We start from the raw sequence: 19645 nt of genomic DNA on the forward strand, positions 1-19645 counted from the left end.
AAAGCCACTGCAGCCAGCAGAAATACAAGACCAGGGAGAGCGGGATGTGAAACAGGAGGCTCAGGGTGAGTAGGTGTAGATAGTTTGCAAGACTTCAAATGGAATCATTTCTATTTTACAGGCAAGAAGTGACTTTCCCCAGGATATACTCATTAAGACATTCCGACGTGCTGCATTTCCTCGTGTAGCTTCACAAGTACCTCATCAGAGAGGCATTTTTATCATTCACAATTAAAATATCAGGACTCCCGGTTTGAAACCTCTGAGGCCCCAGTGGTTAGCAGGGTGCTTGAATGCAAATCCTAACTTCTTTTCACATTAGGCAAGATGCTTAGCCTCTCAGCACTTCCATCTGTAACAGTGCTTTCAAGAAATATGTGAGGCACACACATAACTGTTTTTGTTTTTGTTTTTAATCTGGCCACACTGTGTGACTTTTGGGATCCCAGTTCTCCAACCAAGGATGGAATGCAGACTCCCACACTGAAAGCGCTCAGGCATAACCACTGAACCACCAGGGAATTCCCCCTACAGGTAAATGCAAATATTCTTAGGCATATAAAAAAATAAAGAAGTGAGTGCAATTAAGTTTAATACGCTCTTTAACTCAAGATATCTCAGACATTCTCTGGTGGTCCGTGGTTAGAGCTCCATGCTTTCAATGACGGGGCAGGGAAGTTTCCACCCCATCCCTCCTCAGGGTTCTTGCAAACCCTCGGGCACACACCCACCCCTCCCCTCTACAAACGAGATATCACAAAATATTTCAATATGTAATTAATATCAACATTACAGAGATATGTTACGATTTTTAATACTGAGTCTTTGAAATCCCATGTGTGCTTTCCACTTGAAAGTGGAAACCTTTGAATTCTTGGTACCTCAGGATTCAGTGGTACCTCTGAATTCGGAGGAACCACCTGCCCAGCGTTCCCTGGCTGCATGTGGCTAGTGGCTGTGACAACTCAGATCAACAGAATGTTTCTTCTTGTTTTCAGTCTCTAACTAGTGACCGACTCTTTGAGACCCTGTGACCCGCCAGGATCCTCTGTCCACTCGATTTCCTAGGCGAAAATAGCGGAGTGGGTTGCAGTTTCCTCCTACAGGGGATCTTCGGACCCAGGAGTGGAATCCAGGTTTCCTGTCTTGCAGGCGGATTCTTGACAATCTGAGCCATCAGCGAGGCCCACAGCTGAGGAGGAGGGGCAGGGAAAGGAGGTCCTAGGCGGAGGAGCTTTCGGTAGGAAGCCCGGGATCCGTTTGGTTCGTAGAAGCACCGAAGGACAAGGGCGCTGGCGTTGGAGTGAACCCTCCCGCGGCCCGGCCCTCCGCATCCACACGCCCCCTCCCTTCCCCACTGTGGGCCATCCGCCTTCCGCCTGGCCGGGAAGCCCCCCCACACAGCCGACCCTACGGAGCCCCTCTCTCCGCAGGCGGAGGCCTGTGTAACACACTGCAGTCCGGGCGAGTGAGTCTTGCGACCTTGTCTTCAGGAAAACTCTCGGCCAACAGCTCGTCGCACGGGTCCCTCTCGACGGCCACCCCGCACCCCTTCCGGTCGGGTCTCTCCTCTCCACTAGCCCCAAGGAGGAGCTCCCCTGCCGCCGCCCCGAGGCCGTCCCCAGGCGCTGCGGTCCCGCCGGAGCCACGCCTTCTCGGCGACAGAGGGCGGGGCATGCAGATTCGAGACGGCGCTTCCGCCCGAGAACCACAAAGCCGCGGCAGATGCGGGATTTCTCTTTTACAATGTGGAGAATCCAACTTCTGCCCGAGAGTCTGGTGTAGTGCCGCCATAGCACTGTCAACGAGGCAAAGGAAGGGAGACCTGGAGTGAGCGGGGACCCGGTCACACTGAGTGCAACATGCACGACAGCCGGACGGTGACGGCGACGGGCGGTGACACGCTATCGCTTCTCGGCCTTTTGGCTAAGATCAAGTGTAGTATCTGTTCTTATCAGTTTAATATCTGATACGTCCTCTATCCGAGGACAATATATTAAATGGATTTTGGAGCAGGGAGTTGGAATAGGAGCTTGCTCCGTCCACTCCACGCATCGGCCTGGTATTGCAGTACCTCCAGGAACGGTGCACCCCCTCGGGGACACTTACTGAAGTACCCAAAGGCAGAAACTGGCCCTTTTTGTAAAGGATTTGGCTATCTCAGGGAGTTTTCCAGGTTTGACTACATGCTTTGCAAGCCATCCTGAGGATTTTAAGAGCAGAGTAAGTAAAGGAAGTCCAATGAGCGTAAAACGCCAAAACTGTGACTTAAAACTCACTTGCCATATCCACTTCTTGAAGAGGGCCTCTATTTCATAACTTCGTTAAGTGCAGGTCTTTCTACCCTGCATTCTCACTCAGGAGTGAGATCTTCTGTCTCTATCCACCTGCCTTCTCTTGATATCTCTAAGGTTATTTCTGTATTCATGTTTTCTGACTTCAGGCGGTTCCGGCTTAAAGCCACCGAGATCCTCTTAGAGTCTAGGTTAAAACGATGGGCTTTAACTCAGTCTGTGTGTTGGTTGTATTGGGATTTCCTTTATACAGTGACTGACTGACAGAGGTCAGTGCCACTGAAGAAGTTGTATTATTACTTGGATTATTATCACTTAGAAGAGAAGAGGGCCTAAAGTAAGAGCCACTGTGTCTTTGGATACACAAGGCAGGCTGTTCAGGTCAGCACAAAGTTCAAATCATGTATAAACCAGAACGACTTCCCCGTATTATCTTCTTTCGTCCTTTCCCATGACTCTGGCATTCGACCAAGATCTAGGTGCTGGGGCGCTGATCTAAGTGCACCGGATAGTGTGGTGGGAAAAGCAGCTGCTGTGGAATCTGCCCAGGCACCAGGGACGATTGCACTCATCTCTCGTGCTAGTAAGGTATGCTCAAAAATCCTCCAAGCTAGGCTTCAGGAGTCCGTGAACTGGAAACTTCCAGATGTTTAAGCTGAGTTTAGAAAATGCAGAGGAACCAGAGATCAAGTCGCCAACATTCGCTGGATCCTAGAGAAAGCAAGGGAAACCCAGAAATACCTCTACCTCTGTTTCATTGAGTCGGCTCAAGCCTTTGACTGCGTGGATCATAACAAACTGGAAAACTCTCAAGGAGATGGGAATACCAGACCATCTTACCTGTCTCCTGAGAAACCTGTATGCGGGTCAAGAAGCAACAGTTATAACCTTCCACGAAACAAGTGACTGGTTCAAAATTGAGAAAGGAGTCCGACCAGGCTGTTTCTTGTCACCCTGTCTATTTAACTTTTACGCGGAGCACGTCATGCGAAATGCCGGGCTGGATGAGTCACAAGCTGGAACCAAGATCGCCGGGAGAAATATCAATAACCTCAGATCTGCGGATGATATCACTCTAATGGCAGAAAGGACGAGAAACTAAAGAGCCTCTTGCTGAGGGTGAAGGAGGAGAGTGAAAGAGCTGGCTTAAAAACTCAACATTGGACTTCCCTGGTGCCCAGCGGTTAAGAATCTGCTTGCCAATGCAGGGGACATGTGTTCAATCCCTGGTCCAGGAAGATGCCACAGGCCACGGGGCAACGAAGCCCCTGCGGCACAACTACTGAGCCCGCACTCTAGAGCCCATAAGCCACAAGTAGAGAGTAGCCCGCGCTCGCAACTAGAGAAGGCCTGCATGTGTCAACAAGGACCCAGTGCAGCCAAAAGTAAACCCATAAATAATTTGGAAGAAAAACACCTCAGTGTTAAAAAAGAAAGAACGAAAGAAAACAACACTAAGATCATGACATCTGGTCCCATCACTTCCTGGCAAATAGAAAGGGAAAATGTGGAAACAGTGACAGATTTCCTCTTCTTGGGCTCTAAAATCACCGAGGATGGTGACTGCAGCCAGGAAATCAGAAGACGATTGCTTCTTGGCAGGAAAGCTGTGACAAACCTAGACAGTGTGTTAAAAAGCAAAGGCATCACTTGGTCAACAGAAGCCCGTACAATCAAGGCTGTGTCTTTCCAGTAGTCATGTACGGGTGTGAGAGCTGGACCATAAAGAAGGCAGAGGCCGAAGAACTGATGCTCTGGAACTGTGGTGCAGGAGAAGACGCCTGAGCGTCCCTTGGACTGCAAGGAGATCAAACCAGTCCACCTTAAAGGAAGTCAACCCTGAATTCTCCTTGGAAGGACTGGTGCTGAAGCTGAAGCTCCGATACTATGGCCACCCGATGCGAAGAGCTGACTCCTTGGAAAAGATCCTGATGCTGGGAGAGATTGAAGGCAGAAGGAGTAGAGGGTGACAGAGGATGAGAGGGTAGGGTGGCATCACCGGTTCACTGGACATGACCTTGGAAAATCTCTGGGAGATGGTGAGGACAGAGAACCCTGGTGTACTGCAGTCCATGGGGTCAAGGAAGAGTTGACACGACTTGGCACTGAACAATAGGAACAGTTTCGGCTAAGCGGGGTGTGAGAGGAGGGTTGGGGTGGAGGGCGGAGAGGGATAAGGCCTGGAGCAAGTGGGGTTGTGGGTAAGCGGAGTTAAAAAAGCATGTCCATATTTACGTGTGTGTGTGTGTGGTGTGTGTGTGTGTGTGTGTGTGTGTGTATGTATTGTATATGACACGTCTGTCTGGCGCTAGATACTCACAAACTCAAAACCATCTTGGGGCACAGAGGGGCGCCTCTGCTGGCAGAAGGAGGGGGATGGCTGAAAACGGGCCCACGTTAGGTTTTCTTAGAACCGAGATTCCCACCAGGAGATGACGGCTCAGAAAGTGTCTGGCAAAGTCACTGTTTCTCCCTAGTGTTTGCTAGTTGAGGGCTGACTCCTGCCAGGCATGTCCAGAGGGGGCCTCCGAGCTAATCTGGCCGGCACGTTATTAGGGTTCCCTGAGAAGGTGTGAAAGAGATCACCCCCCGTCCCACCCTCTCCCTCCCACAGGAGAGAGGGAAACCCAGGGCGGCAGGGAGTCACGGAGCCAGGAGCCGAGGCAGGGTCAGGCGAGGCCGTGACCCCAGGTGCCACCCACCCTTATAGAAACGCATAAGTTTGTGGGCCTGGCGCCAGCAAACCGGCGCGTGTGTCGCCAGCAACTCTGCGCCCCTCCAAGTCGCCTTCCTCTTCTGGTGGCTTCCCCCTCGGAGGCACCATCAGTGAGCGGGGCCTGTGCTCCAGACGGGCGAGGTCTTGGACACGTGGTCAACCCCGCAGTCGGCTGCCTGCTAAGCCGTGTGACCCAGGGCAAGTTTCTTAGCCTCTCTGGTCTCGTTGATCACGACAGTGAAACGAGGATGATAACAGCGTCAATCTCTCTAGGTGTCCAGTAGCCAAGTGGGGTGTGATCATAGCAAAGAATGCAGGGCAGTGACTGCCAGGTGGCTGTCCTGCGGGCAGTCCCCGGGGTGGGGGGTGGGGGGTCTTTTCCCCTCAGGTCTGACAGAACTAGAGAGTCGGTCAGGGGGGAGGGCCGACTGTGCTAGTTTCACAGAACCTGCAGCTCTCTAGGGCTTTGCGGAGACGGAGAAAAGACAAGAGCGCGCCGCCTGGTGATGTGAAAGTCGCTCAGTCGTGTCCGACTCTTTGCCATCCCGTGGACTGTAGTCTACCAGGGCTCCTCTGTCCGTGGAATTCTCCAGGCAAGAATACTGGGGTGGGTAGCCGTTCCCCTTTCTGCAGGGGATCTTCCCTACCCAGGGATGGACTCCAGGTCTCCCACAGATCCCCTGCAGGCAGATTTCACACCCAAGGGAAGCCCAACGGTACTGGAGCGGGTAGCCTATCCCTTCTCCCGGGGATCTTCCCGACCCAGGAATCGAATTGGGGTCGCCTGAATTGGAGGCAGATTCTTTACCAGCTGAGCTACCGTCCCAGGGTCTCAGTTAAGGACCTGGCCGGGACCGTGGGAAGGAGTCTGGTGTCTGGCGGCCTGGGGCTCACGCGGACTCCCCCGGATGCACAGCCACGACCCCGGGCTCACTTCGGGGCTGCGGGGAGCACCCGGACCGATTCTTGGTCCTGCAGCTCCCGCGCCCCAAGCACAGTCCCCCTGCCCTTCGGACCGGAGCTGGCACCTGTGATGCAATGGGCAGAGCCTGAGGATGCTGGCCCGCGCCCTCAGGTGGAGGAGGCTGGGTCATGACATAGAGAGAGTCATTGTCCCGGGAAGGATGGGGGCCAGGGAGCCAGAAGAGATGTCTGAGAATTGACCAGAATGTGGAGAACAAGTTGTTTTCACTGGTCTGAGCGGACATGGGCTAGAGAGCCAGGAATGTTGACTGACGACTGACGGGTAGGTTGCTCACGGTGAGCTGAATGGAGAGGAGGGGAGGATGGTGGCTGCCACCTGAAAGGAGCACCATTGCTTCTCCGCCTTTTGGCTGAGATCGAGTGTAGTATCTGTTCTTTACCGGCTTAACATCTGATACCTCCTCTATCTGGGAACAATACTGTTAAGGGAGTTTTGGGGGCAAGCAGGTGGCATCGGAGCCTGCTCTGGTTGCAGCACTTCCCAGGAATGGTGCATTCTCTCTGAGGACAAAACCGGCACCCCCAAATGGTAGACTTGTTTCTTTTCTGGCCTTTCTCCTCGGAAGATTTCTCTTCTCTTTTTGTGTTTCACTTGGGCTGTGGGGTTTGTGTGGCTTTCCCCCTGTCTTTGTTTTGTTTTCTTTTAGGCTGATTTTGATTCTTTCAGTTTATTCAATTGCTTAGTTGTGCTTGGCTTTTCCCTGTCTATTTCCTTGTGGTGACCCAAGGGCGAAAGAGCAGATAAACCTACGAGAGTCTTCTTGGAATGCAGGAACAGAAAACCAGACCATTATCGGCCTTTCCTTCCCCCATGTTGTAACCATTAATGGATTTCAGGTCCTCGTGAGCAGTATAACCTGTCTCCCCTCCTACCGCATAGGGAGAAGATATTTGCCTCACTGTTCCCTCCAACCCAGTGACCCGCAAGACCCCTTATCCCACTCTGTGTACCCTGGGTATAAAGTGGACTGTGGGACTCCTGCTCAACGTTCGGGTCTCTCTTGAGCCGGCCCACTGTTCTAACAGCGTCTCCCATTCTAATAAACGTTATTTTCCCTCTCATTTTGTCTCATGTCTGGAAATTCTTTTCCAACCTGCGCCCGGGCCGCGAACACTTCCCTGTTCATCACTAACTCCCAGAGCTTGCTCAAACTCGTTTGGCTGATGCCATCCAACCATCTATCTCATCTTCTAGCCTCCCTTTCTCCTTTCTGCCTTCGATCTTTCCCAGCGTGAGGTCTTTTCTAAAGAGTCAATCGTTTGATTCTTTAACCTTTAGGTTTCATTTAGGAAGCTTCCCCCCGCCACCATCACCACCCCCCCACCCCCGCCATCCGCCCCTTGTTTTTTTTTTTTTTTTAATCTGCAGACTGGTTTCTGGAACGGTCTTTTCTATTGTGCCATAGGAGTGAGTTGTTCCTGTCTGAACTTTTGGTCTTTTCCTGTGTGCTTTGTACAGGAAGGCGCTGTCCTAAACTCAACAGGCAACAGAGATTTTGGAAGCCCCGACACTCAGGTCTGAAGCGATCAGGGTGAGTCTCATCCAGGCTCCATCCTTCCTCTCTCGTGCTTCGCACCCATCTCTTTCTGTCTCCCAAGCTCCTCCATATCTCCTGAAACTCGGTTATCTGCCAGATCTCCCATATATTGGCTGCCGTTTGTTTCTGGTTCCGGACTCCAGTTGGTCCCAGAGAGGACGGCGGCACTAATGCCTCACAATAACTTTCTTATTGGGGTCTAGAGGCCAGGTTCTTTCATGGAACCAGAGAGAGGGAAGCGATGAGGAAGCAAAAGTACAAAAAAGGCGAGGAGAGAGGGAGAGGCGGAGAGGAATAAACTAAAAGGGCCATCAGTCTTGCAAAAGCATCTCCTGGGATGGCCAGCGTTGCGGGTGGGGGTGGGGGATATGCGGATCTCTTCTTTGGGTAGAGTCGTGCACACAGGTGGGTAGGTCAGATCAGCCCTCCTGTGACCGACCCAAGAATGCTTTTAAACAGTCGGGCAGAGGGGCACGGTTCTCCTGGGGGCAGGCCATTGTGTACGATGATAATAACAAAAGCAACGAAAACCCAAGGTTAAAGTCCAACACGGAGTCAGAATTGGTTCTACCCTGGACCGTTTCCTAGATATGCCTGGTTCACTCACGCGCCCTCCGCCCCTCACATTGACCCCAACCGACAGTTAGCTGACGGTGACCATTCTCTGGTAGAAATACCACCCGACGTGGCCGCGCAAGAGAATAGCTTGGACACCCCCTCCGATGTAGGCGTAGGCGATTGAATTCAGGTTTCTTCGGGTAGCCCTAAGACTGCTGGGCCCGACCAAACAAATACAGGCCAATGTCGTCCTCCCTGCAAAGGTCTTTCCTCACAGGGAAGGAAAATTTTCCCTTCTAGACCTACTGTGGGTTCGGGTGTGGTGTGGTGGTGGGGTGGTGTCCAGGGCTCTCGTTGAGATCATACTTGGGTCCCGGGCCACCAGGCACCACCGAACGGCCATGGTGAGGCGGGAGGTACCTGCCGCTCCCCACCCCCATCCCAGGGTAAGCAGTTGGAGATGCATTCTCTATTGACCAAAAGCTTCAAGAGGCCAAGGGGCAGGCAATGAGGGCGAGCGGGCTGGGCGAGCGCCCAGACCACACATTTCTCTTTCTGGAAGTCAGGAGACCTCCCAGACCACACAGGCCCAGAGAGGCTCCTTGGAGGTCAAAGGGGAGTGATGCTAACTAACGCTAGGCTACCCACAGGCCTCTTGGGTAGAATCCAGTTTTGGCTAAGAGATGCATGCACGCCTATGGAAGGACCCTGAGATATACCACATATGGCCTGTGAACCAAATGAATCCAAATGATCGGCCAAAGGAAACCTAGAAAATGCCTCGTAAAAGCAGTTCAAGGGACTTCCCCGTGGTCCGGTGGTTAAGACTTTGCCTTCCAACGCAGAGGGTGAAGGTTCGATCCCTGGTGGGGGAGCTATGATTCCCACACGCCTTGTGGCCGAAAGACTTAAAAAATAAACTCAAAAAGTAATTCAAGCCACTACAAGGGCGCGATTCGGGGACTCTCCCTCTGCGTCTGCCCGTGTGCCTACCCACACATAGCGTACTCTTTTCCTCTTAATAAATGCCCCACTTGTTCCACTACTTTCCGTCTCCCTGGGAATTCCTTTGTGCAGAGCCGAAGGGCCAGGGTCCTCGTCACTGACCACGGGTCTAGTGGCTAGGACCCGGGGCTTTCACCGCCGCGCCCCAGCCCCAACCTCCGGCTGGGAACCCAAGCGCCGCTCCAAGCCACTGCGGGCCTAGGTCTCCCGAGATCAATTGGACCGGACTGTCTCAGGAGGGCCCGAGGCTCGCTGTACTTCCAAGCTCCACAGGTGTGTCCGAAACAGAAGGGAAGGGGGCAGGGCACAACTTCTGAAAGTGTGGCATAGCCCGAGGACACAACAGACATTCATTAGAATCACATGGGTCTAAGACGGGCTTCCCTGGTGGCTCAGATGGTAGGAAGAATCTGCCTGCAATGCAGGAGACCGGGTTCGACCCCTGGGTCGGGATGAATCCCCTGGAGAAGGGAATGGCTGCCCACTCCAGTATTCTTTGCCTCGAGAATCCCACGGACAGAGGAGCCTGGCGGGCTGCAGTCCGTGGGGGTCTAAGCTGGCAGAGAAGTCAGCTTCGAGCAGACCTTGATTCTCAATCAGCAAGCTAAAGGACCTGCCCAGAGGCGCCATGACAGTTCCAAGGCACTGTCAAAAGACCAAAAAGTGGGCAGTGGCCCAATTCCTGGAAACCTCCACCCCTTCCCCCAAATAGTTGGAATGATCCTCCCACTCACTGTCGGTGCCCAGTCGCTCCGTCGTGACCCCACGGACTGCAGCTCGCCAGGCTTCCCTGTCCTTCCCCATCTTCCCGGAGCTGGCTCAAGCTCACGTCCTTTGAGTCGGTGACGCCACCCAACCATCTCATCCTCCGTGGTGCCCTTCTCCTTCTGCCTTCAATCTTTCCCAGCAGGAGGGCTTTTCCAGTGGGTCAGCTCTTCGCCTCAGGTGGCCAAAGCATTGGAGCTTCAGCTTCAGCTTCAGCATCAGCCCTTCCAATGAATATTCCGGGTTGATTAGCCTATCAGCTGATCAACTCATTAGCCTGTGAAATTACCCGGCCCATGAAAGCTCACCATGCCACGTCTGGAGGCCGCCACACTCGCCCTCTGTGATGGCCCACACTCTGCCTATGGAATGTGTTTCTCTCTGAATCAATCCACTTCTTACCTATCATTGTGTCTCTCACTGAATTCTCTCTTCGATAGGACATGGAGAACCTGAGCTTCATCAGCTCTTGAAACGAGGTACCGTGGGTTTTGGCTCGGTCGGAGGCCCAGCCACGTGGATTGGAGTCCCGACCTGGGTTTGGCCGGGTTCGAGTCCCGGGCTGAGGTAGAGGGCTTCGTTTCGGCTGCCCGGCGTGCCTCCGGAAGCACTGCTCAGAGGCCCACGTGTTCTGACACACTGACTTTCCGTGACAGGGAAAAGGTTCGATGGGCTCCCGCGGATGCCGGTCGACTCGGCGTAGGACGGCGCCAGACCGGTTGGGGTATAACCCGCCGCGGGCACTCGGTGGACAGTGGACGCGTGAGGAAACACCGAATTCGAGGGTTGTGTCACGGACAAGAGTCCACCCAGTCTGGTGGGGAGGCCTGTGGCCCCGTCCTGGAAAATGTTGAGCGCAAGCCCCATAGAATTCCGGGTCGCATCTCCCCATCCCCCTACCCCAAATTTGTCCTGCGTACGTAGACTGAGGACCCCTGCCAGATTCCCCCCCGCCGCCCACCACCACCACCACCACCACCACCACCACCACCACCACCACCAGGACACAACACACAGGCACCTAGGGGGTCCGAAAAGATCGACAAGCCACATGATGAGGCTTCCCAGGGAGAGCGGGGTGGCCCTCCGCGGTAGACTAAGAGCCGGGAAAGGAGGCCAGGTCGGTGTTCTGATGGTGGTGAGAAATGGAACACTTCCCTCCGCATCGGTAAAACAAGGACGTCGCAGTCATCAGCAATCGCGGCCACCACGGGAGGGCGGGCCGGTGAGCCCTGCTCGGGACTGAAAGACTACCTGCCGTCTAGCGGCCATCCCACTGCGGCCACTCCCTCCAGGTGAGCCCCGAGGAAGCCCGGGACGTGAAAAGCACAGGATGGTGGCCCCGGAGCGCTGAGATGCGCATTCAAAGGCATGATTTCCGTGAGCCCAGGCTCGAGCATCTCCCCATGTATGGAAACGCGCTAAATTCCTTAACTTGGGATGCCTGGTTTTCTTTCATATACAGAATAGGAAACACCTTTTGACGTTCAGACCGCCTGCCCTTTGTGGCAAAACTTGTGTGTCACCTGGCTCCTCCCGCCACCGCCCACCTCCTCCTGGCGGTTCTCTCAGGGTCGCTTCAGACGCTGACCCCGGGGCTGGAAGTCCTAAATATTCCCGCTGAATAAAACGCAAGTCTCAACTTCTAGGTCGTGGATTTTTTTTTTTTTTTTCTTTTTCTTTTTAAGTGGACAGTGCTGAGCAGAGGGGCGGCCGGCGGGAGACTTTTCTCATCAGCTTGCCGGGGTCCAGGGTGAGAGGGGACGAGGGAAGGGCGAGGCTTAGCAGCTCTCGGCCATAACCTCAAGGCAGAGTCAGACTCTCCATCACACACCGCCAGCTGCTTTCTCCTCCGTGAAACTCGGGTACAGAGGGGTCAGAGAAGCGCCTTGATCTGAGCTAGGAGGGCTCCGGCCTGGGTAGAGGTGGGGCACGGCAGGGCCGTGCTGGTTCCCCCCGGAGAAGCTGAAGCCAGCCGGCCCAGTCTGGGATACGGAAGGAGTCTGTGAGGGGAGAGACGTGGGGTTGGGGGATGATGACTGTAAGAAAGAGCCCACTAGAAGCAAGCGTTCCCCGGAGCAGCTGTGAGGCCCAGATCACACCCTCGCGGCGTCTCGGCGGGTCAGCGGGGTGCAGGCCACGGCCCTCCTTCCCCCAGCGTGCCCCCTTGCTTTGCACCTCTGCGTTCTCGCCCACGCTCTTGCCAAGAGCCTCCCAGAGGCTCTTGCCTCCAGGTTCGCCCCCTCATGTCAACATGACCGGCCAGCACACCGCCAGCGCCCCCAGTGAAACCCTAACCTGTCCCGTAGGCCGTCTCCCGGGTCTGGAAGGCCTTCCTGACTCGGCTGGCTTCCTGTCTGTTCTTCGCACCTTCTCACTTATTGGGTGTGTCCGGGTAGGGACCCCGAGCCACACGGGAGAGGCCTGGAGCCCTGAGGAGGTCACACCAGGTGGGAGCCGCACCCAGTCGTCCACCTCCCAACAGTTCCCTCGAGAGCTTCCCAGGTGGCGCAGTGGCAAAGACTCCGCCTGCCAGTGCGGGAGACGCAGGAGACGCGGGTTCGATCCCTGGGTCGGGAAGATCCCCTGGAGTAGGAAACGAAACGGCAACGCGCTGCAGTTACTCGCCTGGAAAATTCCATGGACAGAGGAGCCTGGCAGGCTACCGTCCACGGGGTCGCAAAGAGTCGCACGGGACTGAGCGACTGAGCACACACAGGGTCCCTTCCTCATCACACCGGCGGGGGTGGGGTCCCGGCCATTCGGCTCCTGGGCGGGACACGTCCGGGGCCGGGGAACAGGAGCGGTGTCTGGCCCTGGGACCCAGCACAGGCCCTGGTGGGTCGAGTCTCGGGTGGTTAATGACCGGTTGTCAGAACCGGTGGTGAAGGCGGCCAGCCCGGACCCCAGCTCCGACACTCACATCTGTGTACTCTCAGGCAAACCCATGTCCCAGGGGTAAAGGCAGGCGCCTTCTCGACTCGGCCTCCTGGTCGGGCAGAAGGTCGGTCCACTCCATAGTGCCCGTCACTTCCGGAACCGGCATCCGTTCTCCGGAGAAAGGTCATTCCTGTAAGGGATTCCTACTTGGCCTTGAAGGGTCACCTCTCAGTGTCGGGCTCTGTCTGATTGGGTGTACCACCCACCGTCTGCATGGACGGGATCGGTCAACCCGTGGCCTCGGAGTATCAAAGGTGGTTAGGGCTGTGAGCTCTGCTACATTTTAAAGGCAAGTCCAGGCCTATGACTCCAAAATGCACATGGGACGCCGTTGAGGCTTACAGGTGGCATCTCAAACAGGTGGTATGAAGGGAAAACTCGCTCATTCACACTGTGCTCCAGAGGAAGGTGGGGCGGTGGTCAAGAATCTGCCTGCCGACGCGGAGACGCAAGAGGCGCGGGTTCCATTCGTGCGCGTGGGGAAGATGCCCTGGAGGAGGAACAGGAAATGGCAACCCGCTCCAGGATTCTTGCCTGGAAAATTCCATGGACAGAGGAGCTTGGCGGGCCTACAGTCCACGGGGTCGCCAAGAGTCGGGCGCGACTGAACACGACCACCCAACCCCGGGAAAGTATCCCCCCGGCTGGACGACGTAGATGTTGAGGGAGGAGAAGAAGAAGACCTAGAGGAAGAGTTAGGAAATGACTTCATAAGTCCTTTCGACTCAAAATGTGAAAGATATCTTTTTTTAAATCGATAAATATGACGATATAAAAACGGAACCTTTAAACAATGCAATCATCATCACTTTAAGCAAAGCCCAACCGAAAAGCCGGCAGGAATAGGGAAGAGGGTCGAAGACCACCGACAGGGAGGTTACTAATAAGCTCACAGAGAGAAAATGTAAAGGCTTCTCTGAAACAGGATGGGACGCTCAACTTTATTTACCCACGAGAGAAAACCGCATATCCGAGCTAGGCCGAGGTACCGTTTTCACCTGAGAGATCCACCCCTCGCGCTTTCCCCACCCTCCACCGAAAAAGCATTCCCAAGGCTGATGCCACGCGGGGTTGTTGGCGAGGCTGGGGGACGAGGCGCTGCCGGAGAACGCTTGCCCTGCTCTTCCAGTCACCGTCCCTGATCTCCCGAGCTTCAGGGCTCCGTTGCGGCGAGGGTGGCCGGGACCGCCACGGCCCCGCACCGCCGTGAGGGCACAAGGGGCACCCGAGCGGCCTCCGCAGAGCGCTGTGCCCCGGGGCCGGGCGCCCTTCGCAGACCCTTCAGTCCGTGCACCCCGACTGGAGCAAATTCCGCGGGAGCGCACCACGCACTGAGAAGCGGAGCTGCCAAGTGATCGCGACGGGCACTGTTCGATTCCAACGACTGTCCCCCAGGACATCCCTTGTCAGGACGCATCCCCCAACCCCCACCCCCACCCCCACCCCGCCGCCCCAGGGGACCCGAACTGTGGGGCAGAAGACGGGCGGGAGAACACGGACGCGAGCAGAGCGGCCGGGAGCAAGGAGGGGCGAGGGGGTGTGGTGCTGGCCGTTAGAGCCGCGGTAACCGTGACGGGTGTCGGGCACTAGCTCAGCGTGTAGGAGGCAATGGTTGCGAGTGCAGCGCGAGCCGGGGAATGAGCGACAAAAGCGAGTTCTTGATTTCTGGGGCTCGGTCCGTGAGAGCTGCTTCCGTGTCAGCGCTTCGCCCGCGGTCTCCGGCAGCCGCCCCTGGGTCGGGAGGCGGGCTCCGGGCGCGAGGAGGCGGTCCGGAGGGTGGAGTCCGCCCGCGGTAGCCCCGCCCCCTCGGGCGGCAGAAGGCGGAGCATGCAGATGAGAAATGGCTGTTCGGCGCGGGAATGGCGGAGCAATTAAGGACCTAGAACTTGTCCTTTCAAAGGTAGAGGACAAAAAGGCCTGCACAGGAGTCCGCTGACAGCACTGTCAACGACGCAAAAGGAATCAGACAGGGAGTGTGGTTCAGGGCGCTCACCGTGGGTTGAATGGGGATGGAGCGAGGGCGGCTGCGGCCAGGCTGAGGCAACCGGTATCGCTTCTCGGCCTTTTGGCTAAGATCAAGTGTAGTATCTGTTCTTATCAGTTTAATATCTGATACGTCCTCTATCCGAGGACAATATATTAAATGGATTTTTGGAGCAGGGAGTTGGAATAGGAGCTTGCTCCGTCCACTCCACGCATCGACCTGGTATTGCAGTACTTCCAGGAACGGTGCACCCCCCTCGGGGGAAATCAATCTTGGTACGAAAAGAGCAGACAGTCTGTCCTAAGGCTTGAGAGCCTATAGGAACAGTGAGACGAGGAAGTGCAGCTTGCTGGCCTTCTGTTTTGCTCCGCTTGTGTAAATTTTTATGGCCTTTGCGCTTGGGCGGTTTTTTCTTTACTCCTTGTGTTGTGGAGTGTTTTCCCGCTTTGGTTTGTTAGTCTTTAGAGGCGAGCGTTCTGTGCCCGGTGGGTTTTCAGAGGGTGTGTCGTTTTTTTCGCCTTCTTCTCGTTGTTTTATTGCTGCATGAGAGCCGGGAGACTCTTCGCTGGGAGGCTTCCGGGAGAAACGCGGCCTTACATAGATAAGCGTTCGCAGCAAAGTGTTTCTACCACCAGCGGTCCCGTAAGGAGTCTGCTCTCTTTTACAGGTATATGCATTTGCACTTTTGGCCCGAGACTATATAAGTAAGACCCCGAAGTGTGGCCGCAGCAGCTTTCCTTTTTGAAGGAGCCTGTGTTCAGTAACTTGTTCTTACTACAGGCATTTTTGAAGGAGCCCGCAGTTCAGTGACACTCCATCGACACGCTTGGAGGAGGAGGGGGAAGGGACGTTCGGTTCAGCTGAGGCCCTTAGCCGCAGACCCTCCAGCGAGGGCTCAGGGGCACAAAAGTGGCTCTTAAGTGCAGCACATGCATCTGGAAGCAACTCAAAGGATTTACAGGTAATGCCCGAAAGCAAGCAGTAGTTGGTATACATTTAGTGAGGGAGAGAGCATTTCCTTCTCCCACTGCTGAGATGGCGGAAGCTAGTCGAATTCCTCAGTATGAAAAGGAATACGCGGAAGGTATTAACTAGCCAGTGAGGGTCCTGGGGAAAATGAAAGGGAGCACCACCAAATACTGACCTGGAACAAGGATTCCAAGAGGGAGGTTTTAAATGCTCGTGTGATTACGTGAAGTGCTCGTGTTCCCGAGAGAATTATTGTAGCAGGAAGTAAGACATTCCATTTTCAAGGCCAACCGATCTTGACCTTATACAGTCAACTCCCTTCAAAACCTCTGGCACTAAAAATACCACCTCGTGTGCTTTCGCTAAGTGAAAGCTAGATTTTCTGGGTTTAGAAAGACTCCAACCCCTCAAAATGAAGAAATCGGTGCAGCTGACAGACTAAAAAGAGCGCGCTGGCTGTTCACCAAAATGGAACAGCCGGTCAGAACGGACTCCATGTATGACAGACATTTCAAATAGAGATACAACATGGAAGGAACTTCAGGTGACTTAACAGAACAGAGAACGTGCTGAAGGAGAAAGGGCCATGTATTCAATCACTGTAGCATTCTGGCTGATTAATAATAGCTCTGGTTTCTCCGCTGGAAGTAACCTCAACGCTCAAAAATAGTATCTCAACAGCTGAAAATGCAAAGACTGTGTGACCTTCTTTGTTTCTGTCTTTGCAATGTATGCCGTTTCGCAGTCCACGCCCTGAAAATGTATTTCTCCCAGAAAAGAGGGGGGAAGGGCTTGTATGTGCAGAACTAAAGGTATATTCTGTCAAAAACAAGAGGCGGGGGTTGGGCTGATCCTGAAGCAGGAGAAAAACAAGAAGCGCATCCGCTCGCTCTAAAGTTTCTCTCCACTTGTACCGTCGAAACCGATTTCAAAAATACAAGCTAGAGTCGGTCTTGATGTCTAGCGAGCCCTCCGTCCCCGGTAGCCTGCGCCGCGCCAGCGCCGGCCTAGAGCCAGAACCGGAGCTATACAAGATGGCCGGCCAGGCAACCTGGGGGCATCGGTCCCCTCCAACAAATGGTGACATGCGGAGCCGGGGCTGTGGTCACCTTCCTCTTCATGACAACCCCCCCCCCCCCCCGACCCCTTCCCGTGGTGAAGATACTATGCTTGCAGTCTCAGCGCCCCTTGGTGCGCAGTGACTTGATGCCTCCCCCTCCAGACTCCGAAGCATCTCCGACGCCGAAGTGCCCTCCTCTCGCCCATCCACAGGGAAATAAGTGCCTCCTGGACAGTAGTGGGGTCCTGGAGCCCCTCTGCGGGCGGGCGAAGGCGCTTGAGTCCGTGTGCGACTCCTTGCGACCGTAGCCCGCCAGGCTCCTCGGTCCATGGGATTCTCCAGGCAAAAAGAATACTGGAGTGGGTTGCCATGCCCTCCTCCCGGGGATGGATGGATCTATCTTCCCGACCCAGGGATTGAGCCCGCCTCTCCTGGGTCTCCTGCACTGCAGGTGGACTCTTTACCGCCGAGCCACCAGGGAAACCCCAAAGCCCCTCTGCGCCACCTGCTTTCCGGACCCCACTCGCTCCACTGTCACCGAAGATGGCCTTGTGAAGATGGTGCGGCACGAGGGCACCGGGACCCTGTGGCATGGCCTCCCAGCCATCTTTGTTGATGACTGTCGGCCACTGCCACCTACTTCACCGCCTACGACCTTACTCAAGGCCTTCCTGTGTGGTGGAGCCCCGACCTCTTCCTCCGCGCACCCATGGTGGCTGGTCCGCGGGCCTGCCTGGGCACCGTGACTGCTATCAATCCCCCTGGAGCTGGGCACGGACAAAGCCGAAGGCTCGGCACCCGTCGCGCTGGGAGCTGAGCACGTGCATCCGGCTGGTGCTCGCTCGGGCTGGGCTGGGCAGGTCCGGTCCCAGTGTCCCTTCGGGATGTGCCCTTCTCGGCTCTGTCTGTACTGGTTCAACTAGAGCTGGCCGACGTGGCTCAGGTCTAAGGACCGGACAGACCTTCGCTCCCTGGGCTTCGGCTTTTGTGTCTGGCGCCATCTCCTGGGCTGTGGCGGCCATCCTCCTTTCTTTTCAACGTGACGCAGAGAGGTGAAGCGGTGAATGACGGCCCCCGCACGCGACTGTCCACTTGGCTTCCCGGACCCCAGTCGGTCCGAGGATCAAGCATCAAGCCCACTTCACCCGGCGGCATTTATGAGCACTTGCTTGAGTCTCGCACAAAAAGCTTCCCCCAGAAACACTCAACCGGGAACAGCCTGTGAGATGTCGAAAAAAAGCAGGGAAGAGGAAGAGAAAAAAAAAAAGAGAGAAAAAAAGGCAAGAGGCCTTTTTCCCTGGCTGTCCAGTGGCTCAGGATGCCCCGAGCCACCTACGGGCCAGCGGTCCGAGCCCTGGTTTGGGAGCACCCAACCTATACCGGGCTGGGCCGCCCACATGGGTGCGCTGTAACGGCCCGGCGGCCAAAAGTAGCAAACCTGCACCGTAAACGGGACCATGGCACACACGCCCCCGCAACCGCGAGTGCCACTGAGACAAAAAAATATATCTTCAACAGCAGCATACGCCGGCGGGAACCCAAGCCTGACCTCCCAGCTCGTCTCTCAGACAGTCTGTCTTTTGTGATGACACACATTATTCCCCGTAGGGGGTGCACCGTTCCTGGAAGTACTGCAATACCAGGCCGATGCGTGGAGTGGACGGAGCAAGCTCCTATTCCAACTCCCTGCTCCAAAAATCCGTTTAATATATTGTCCTCGGATAGAGGACGTATCAGATATTAAACTGATAAGAACAGATACTACACTTGATCTTAGCCAAAAGGCCGAGAAGCGATACCTTCGCCTCGGGCTTGGCCGCTACCGCCCTCCCCTCACCTCCATTTAGCTCACGGTGAGCAAAGTCGGCCTCAAACGAAGGCCCGCCCTCTCCCCTAGACTGCACGGTGTCCTAGTGCCACAACTTCTAAGACGTCCATCGTTCGTCGGGTCGTTTCATTTGTTGGGCGCCTTTAGGCTTTCTGGTCTCCCACGGCACCCCCCCCCCACCCGCCCCCAGCAGACAGCCAAGCAATTTGCATGCCCCGCCCACACACGCGCCTTCTTCCTGCTGCGCGTGTGCGCCGTCTCGCGGTGGAACCGAAACAAGCGCGTGGCCCAAAGCTCCCGGAAACGCCCAGACCGAGAAAGACGCAAACCGTTCCAACCGGGTTTTTCTTTCCAGCATTTCTTTTTCTTCTTAAAAATTTTTTCCCGAGCACATAGCTACGTACCCACCCACCACTCATCATCTTACTGTTATTTATTGTGTACACATACACGGATGAGTCGGCTATGTAGAAGTTCTCTTTCAACTTTCTAGATTTTTTTTTTTTTTTTTTGATGAAAACAGTCCCACAGCATTTATTGTCATCTGGTGATAACATAAGGGTGAGCAGAACAATATGAATACATGTTTTAGAACTACATCTCTAACAAAGGACACCTAAAAAAACCAACGGTATTGCCAAACAATTTCTCACTTCATCTGTCACTTCTAGTTGGAGACACTTTGGAGCAGAGTAATGTTATCTCCTTTTAGCATGATCCGACCCAGTTGTTTTCTTGACTTTGTTTTAGAATGAATCTCTTCTGCGTCATCTAATACGAGGTTCATACACTCATCAAAACCAATGATAGAGCCCTCTGTCCGCATATTCACTTGTTCATAAAGCCACACCCGAATCCGTGATCTATTTTGCAAGTATCTGAAGATGAGATTGATGGGCTGCACCATCACCTTCTGCACCTTCTGGCCCTGGCCCCGGTACGCCATGCTGGACGCTCACAAGCACCACAGTGCTCCACACTCAACTTTCTAGATTTTAATTCGT

General features: G+C 54.8%; 1 protein-coding gene, 4 non-coding genes and 2 pseudogenes across 5 annotated transcripts; 5 read left to right on the forward strand and 2 right to left on the reverse strand.

The window, feature by feature from the left end:
• Nucleotides 1–1906: 1906 nt before the first annotated feature.
• Nucleotides 1907–2096, forward strand: LOC112442856 (U2 spliceosomal RNA). The gene has a single exon (XR_003031144.1). It is a non-coding gene; the product is annotated as a U2 spliceosomal RNA (small nuclear RNA).
• A 4228-nt stretch (nt 2097–6324) lies between these two features.
• Nucleotides 6325–6508, forward strand: LOC112442861 (U2 spliceosomal RNA). The gene has a single exon (XR_003031149.1). It is a non-coding gene; the product is annotated as a U2 spliceosomal RNA (small nuclear RNA).
• Nucleotides 6509–14849: 8341 nt separating this feature from the next.
• On the forward strand, nt 14850–15040 carry LOC112442850 (U2 spliceosomal RNA). Its single transcript, XR_003031138.1, has one exon. It is a non-coding gene; the product is annotated as a U2 spliceosomal RNA (small nuclear RNA).
• A 779-nt stretch (nt 15041–15819) lies between these two features.
• LOC132343082 (mitochondrial fission factor-like) lies at nt 15820–19441 on the forward strand (annotated as a pseudogene).
• On the forward strand, nt 17200–19441 carry LOC132343081 (probable mitochondrial glutathione transporter SLC25A39; annotated as a pseudogene).
• Nucleotides 18420–18610, reverse strand: LOC112442851 (U2 spliceosomal RNA). The gene has a single exon (XR_003031139.1). It is a non-coding gene; the product is annotated as a U2 spliceosomal RNA (small nuclear RNA).
• LOC112442676 (small nuclear ribonucleoprotein E-like) lies at nt 19171–19642 on the reverse strand. The gene has a single exon (XM_059878552.1). It carries the CDS (start codon nt 19585–19587, stop codon nt 19309–19311), a length of 279 nt encoding a protein of 92 aa, XP_059734535.1. The 5' UTR covers nt 19588–19642; the 3' UTR covers nt 19171–19308.
• Nucleotides 19643–19645: the final 3 nt, after the last annotated feature.

Source organism: Bos taurus, chromosome 19 (genome assembly GCF_002263795.3).
Source record: "Bos taurus isolate L1 Dominette 01449 registration number 42190680 breed Hereford chromosome 19, ARS-UCD2.0, whole genome shotgun sequence".
Lineage (NCBI taxonomy): Eukaryota > Metazoa > Chordata > Mammalia > Artiodactyla > Bovidae > Bos > Bos taurus.

Excerpts from the sequence above, each read along its gene's own strand:
- LOC112442676 (XM_059878552.1), bottom strand. The coding sequence starts at position 19,587 with ATGGCGTACCGGGGCCAGGGCCAGAAGGTGCAGAAGGTGATGGTGCAG.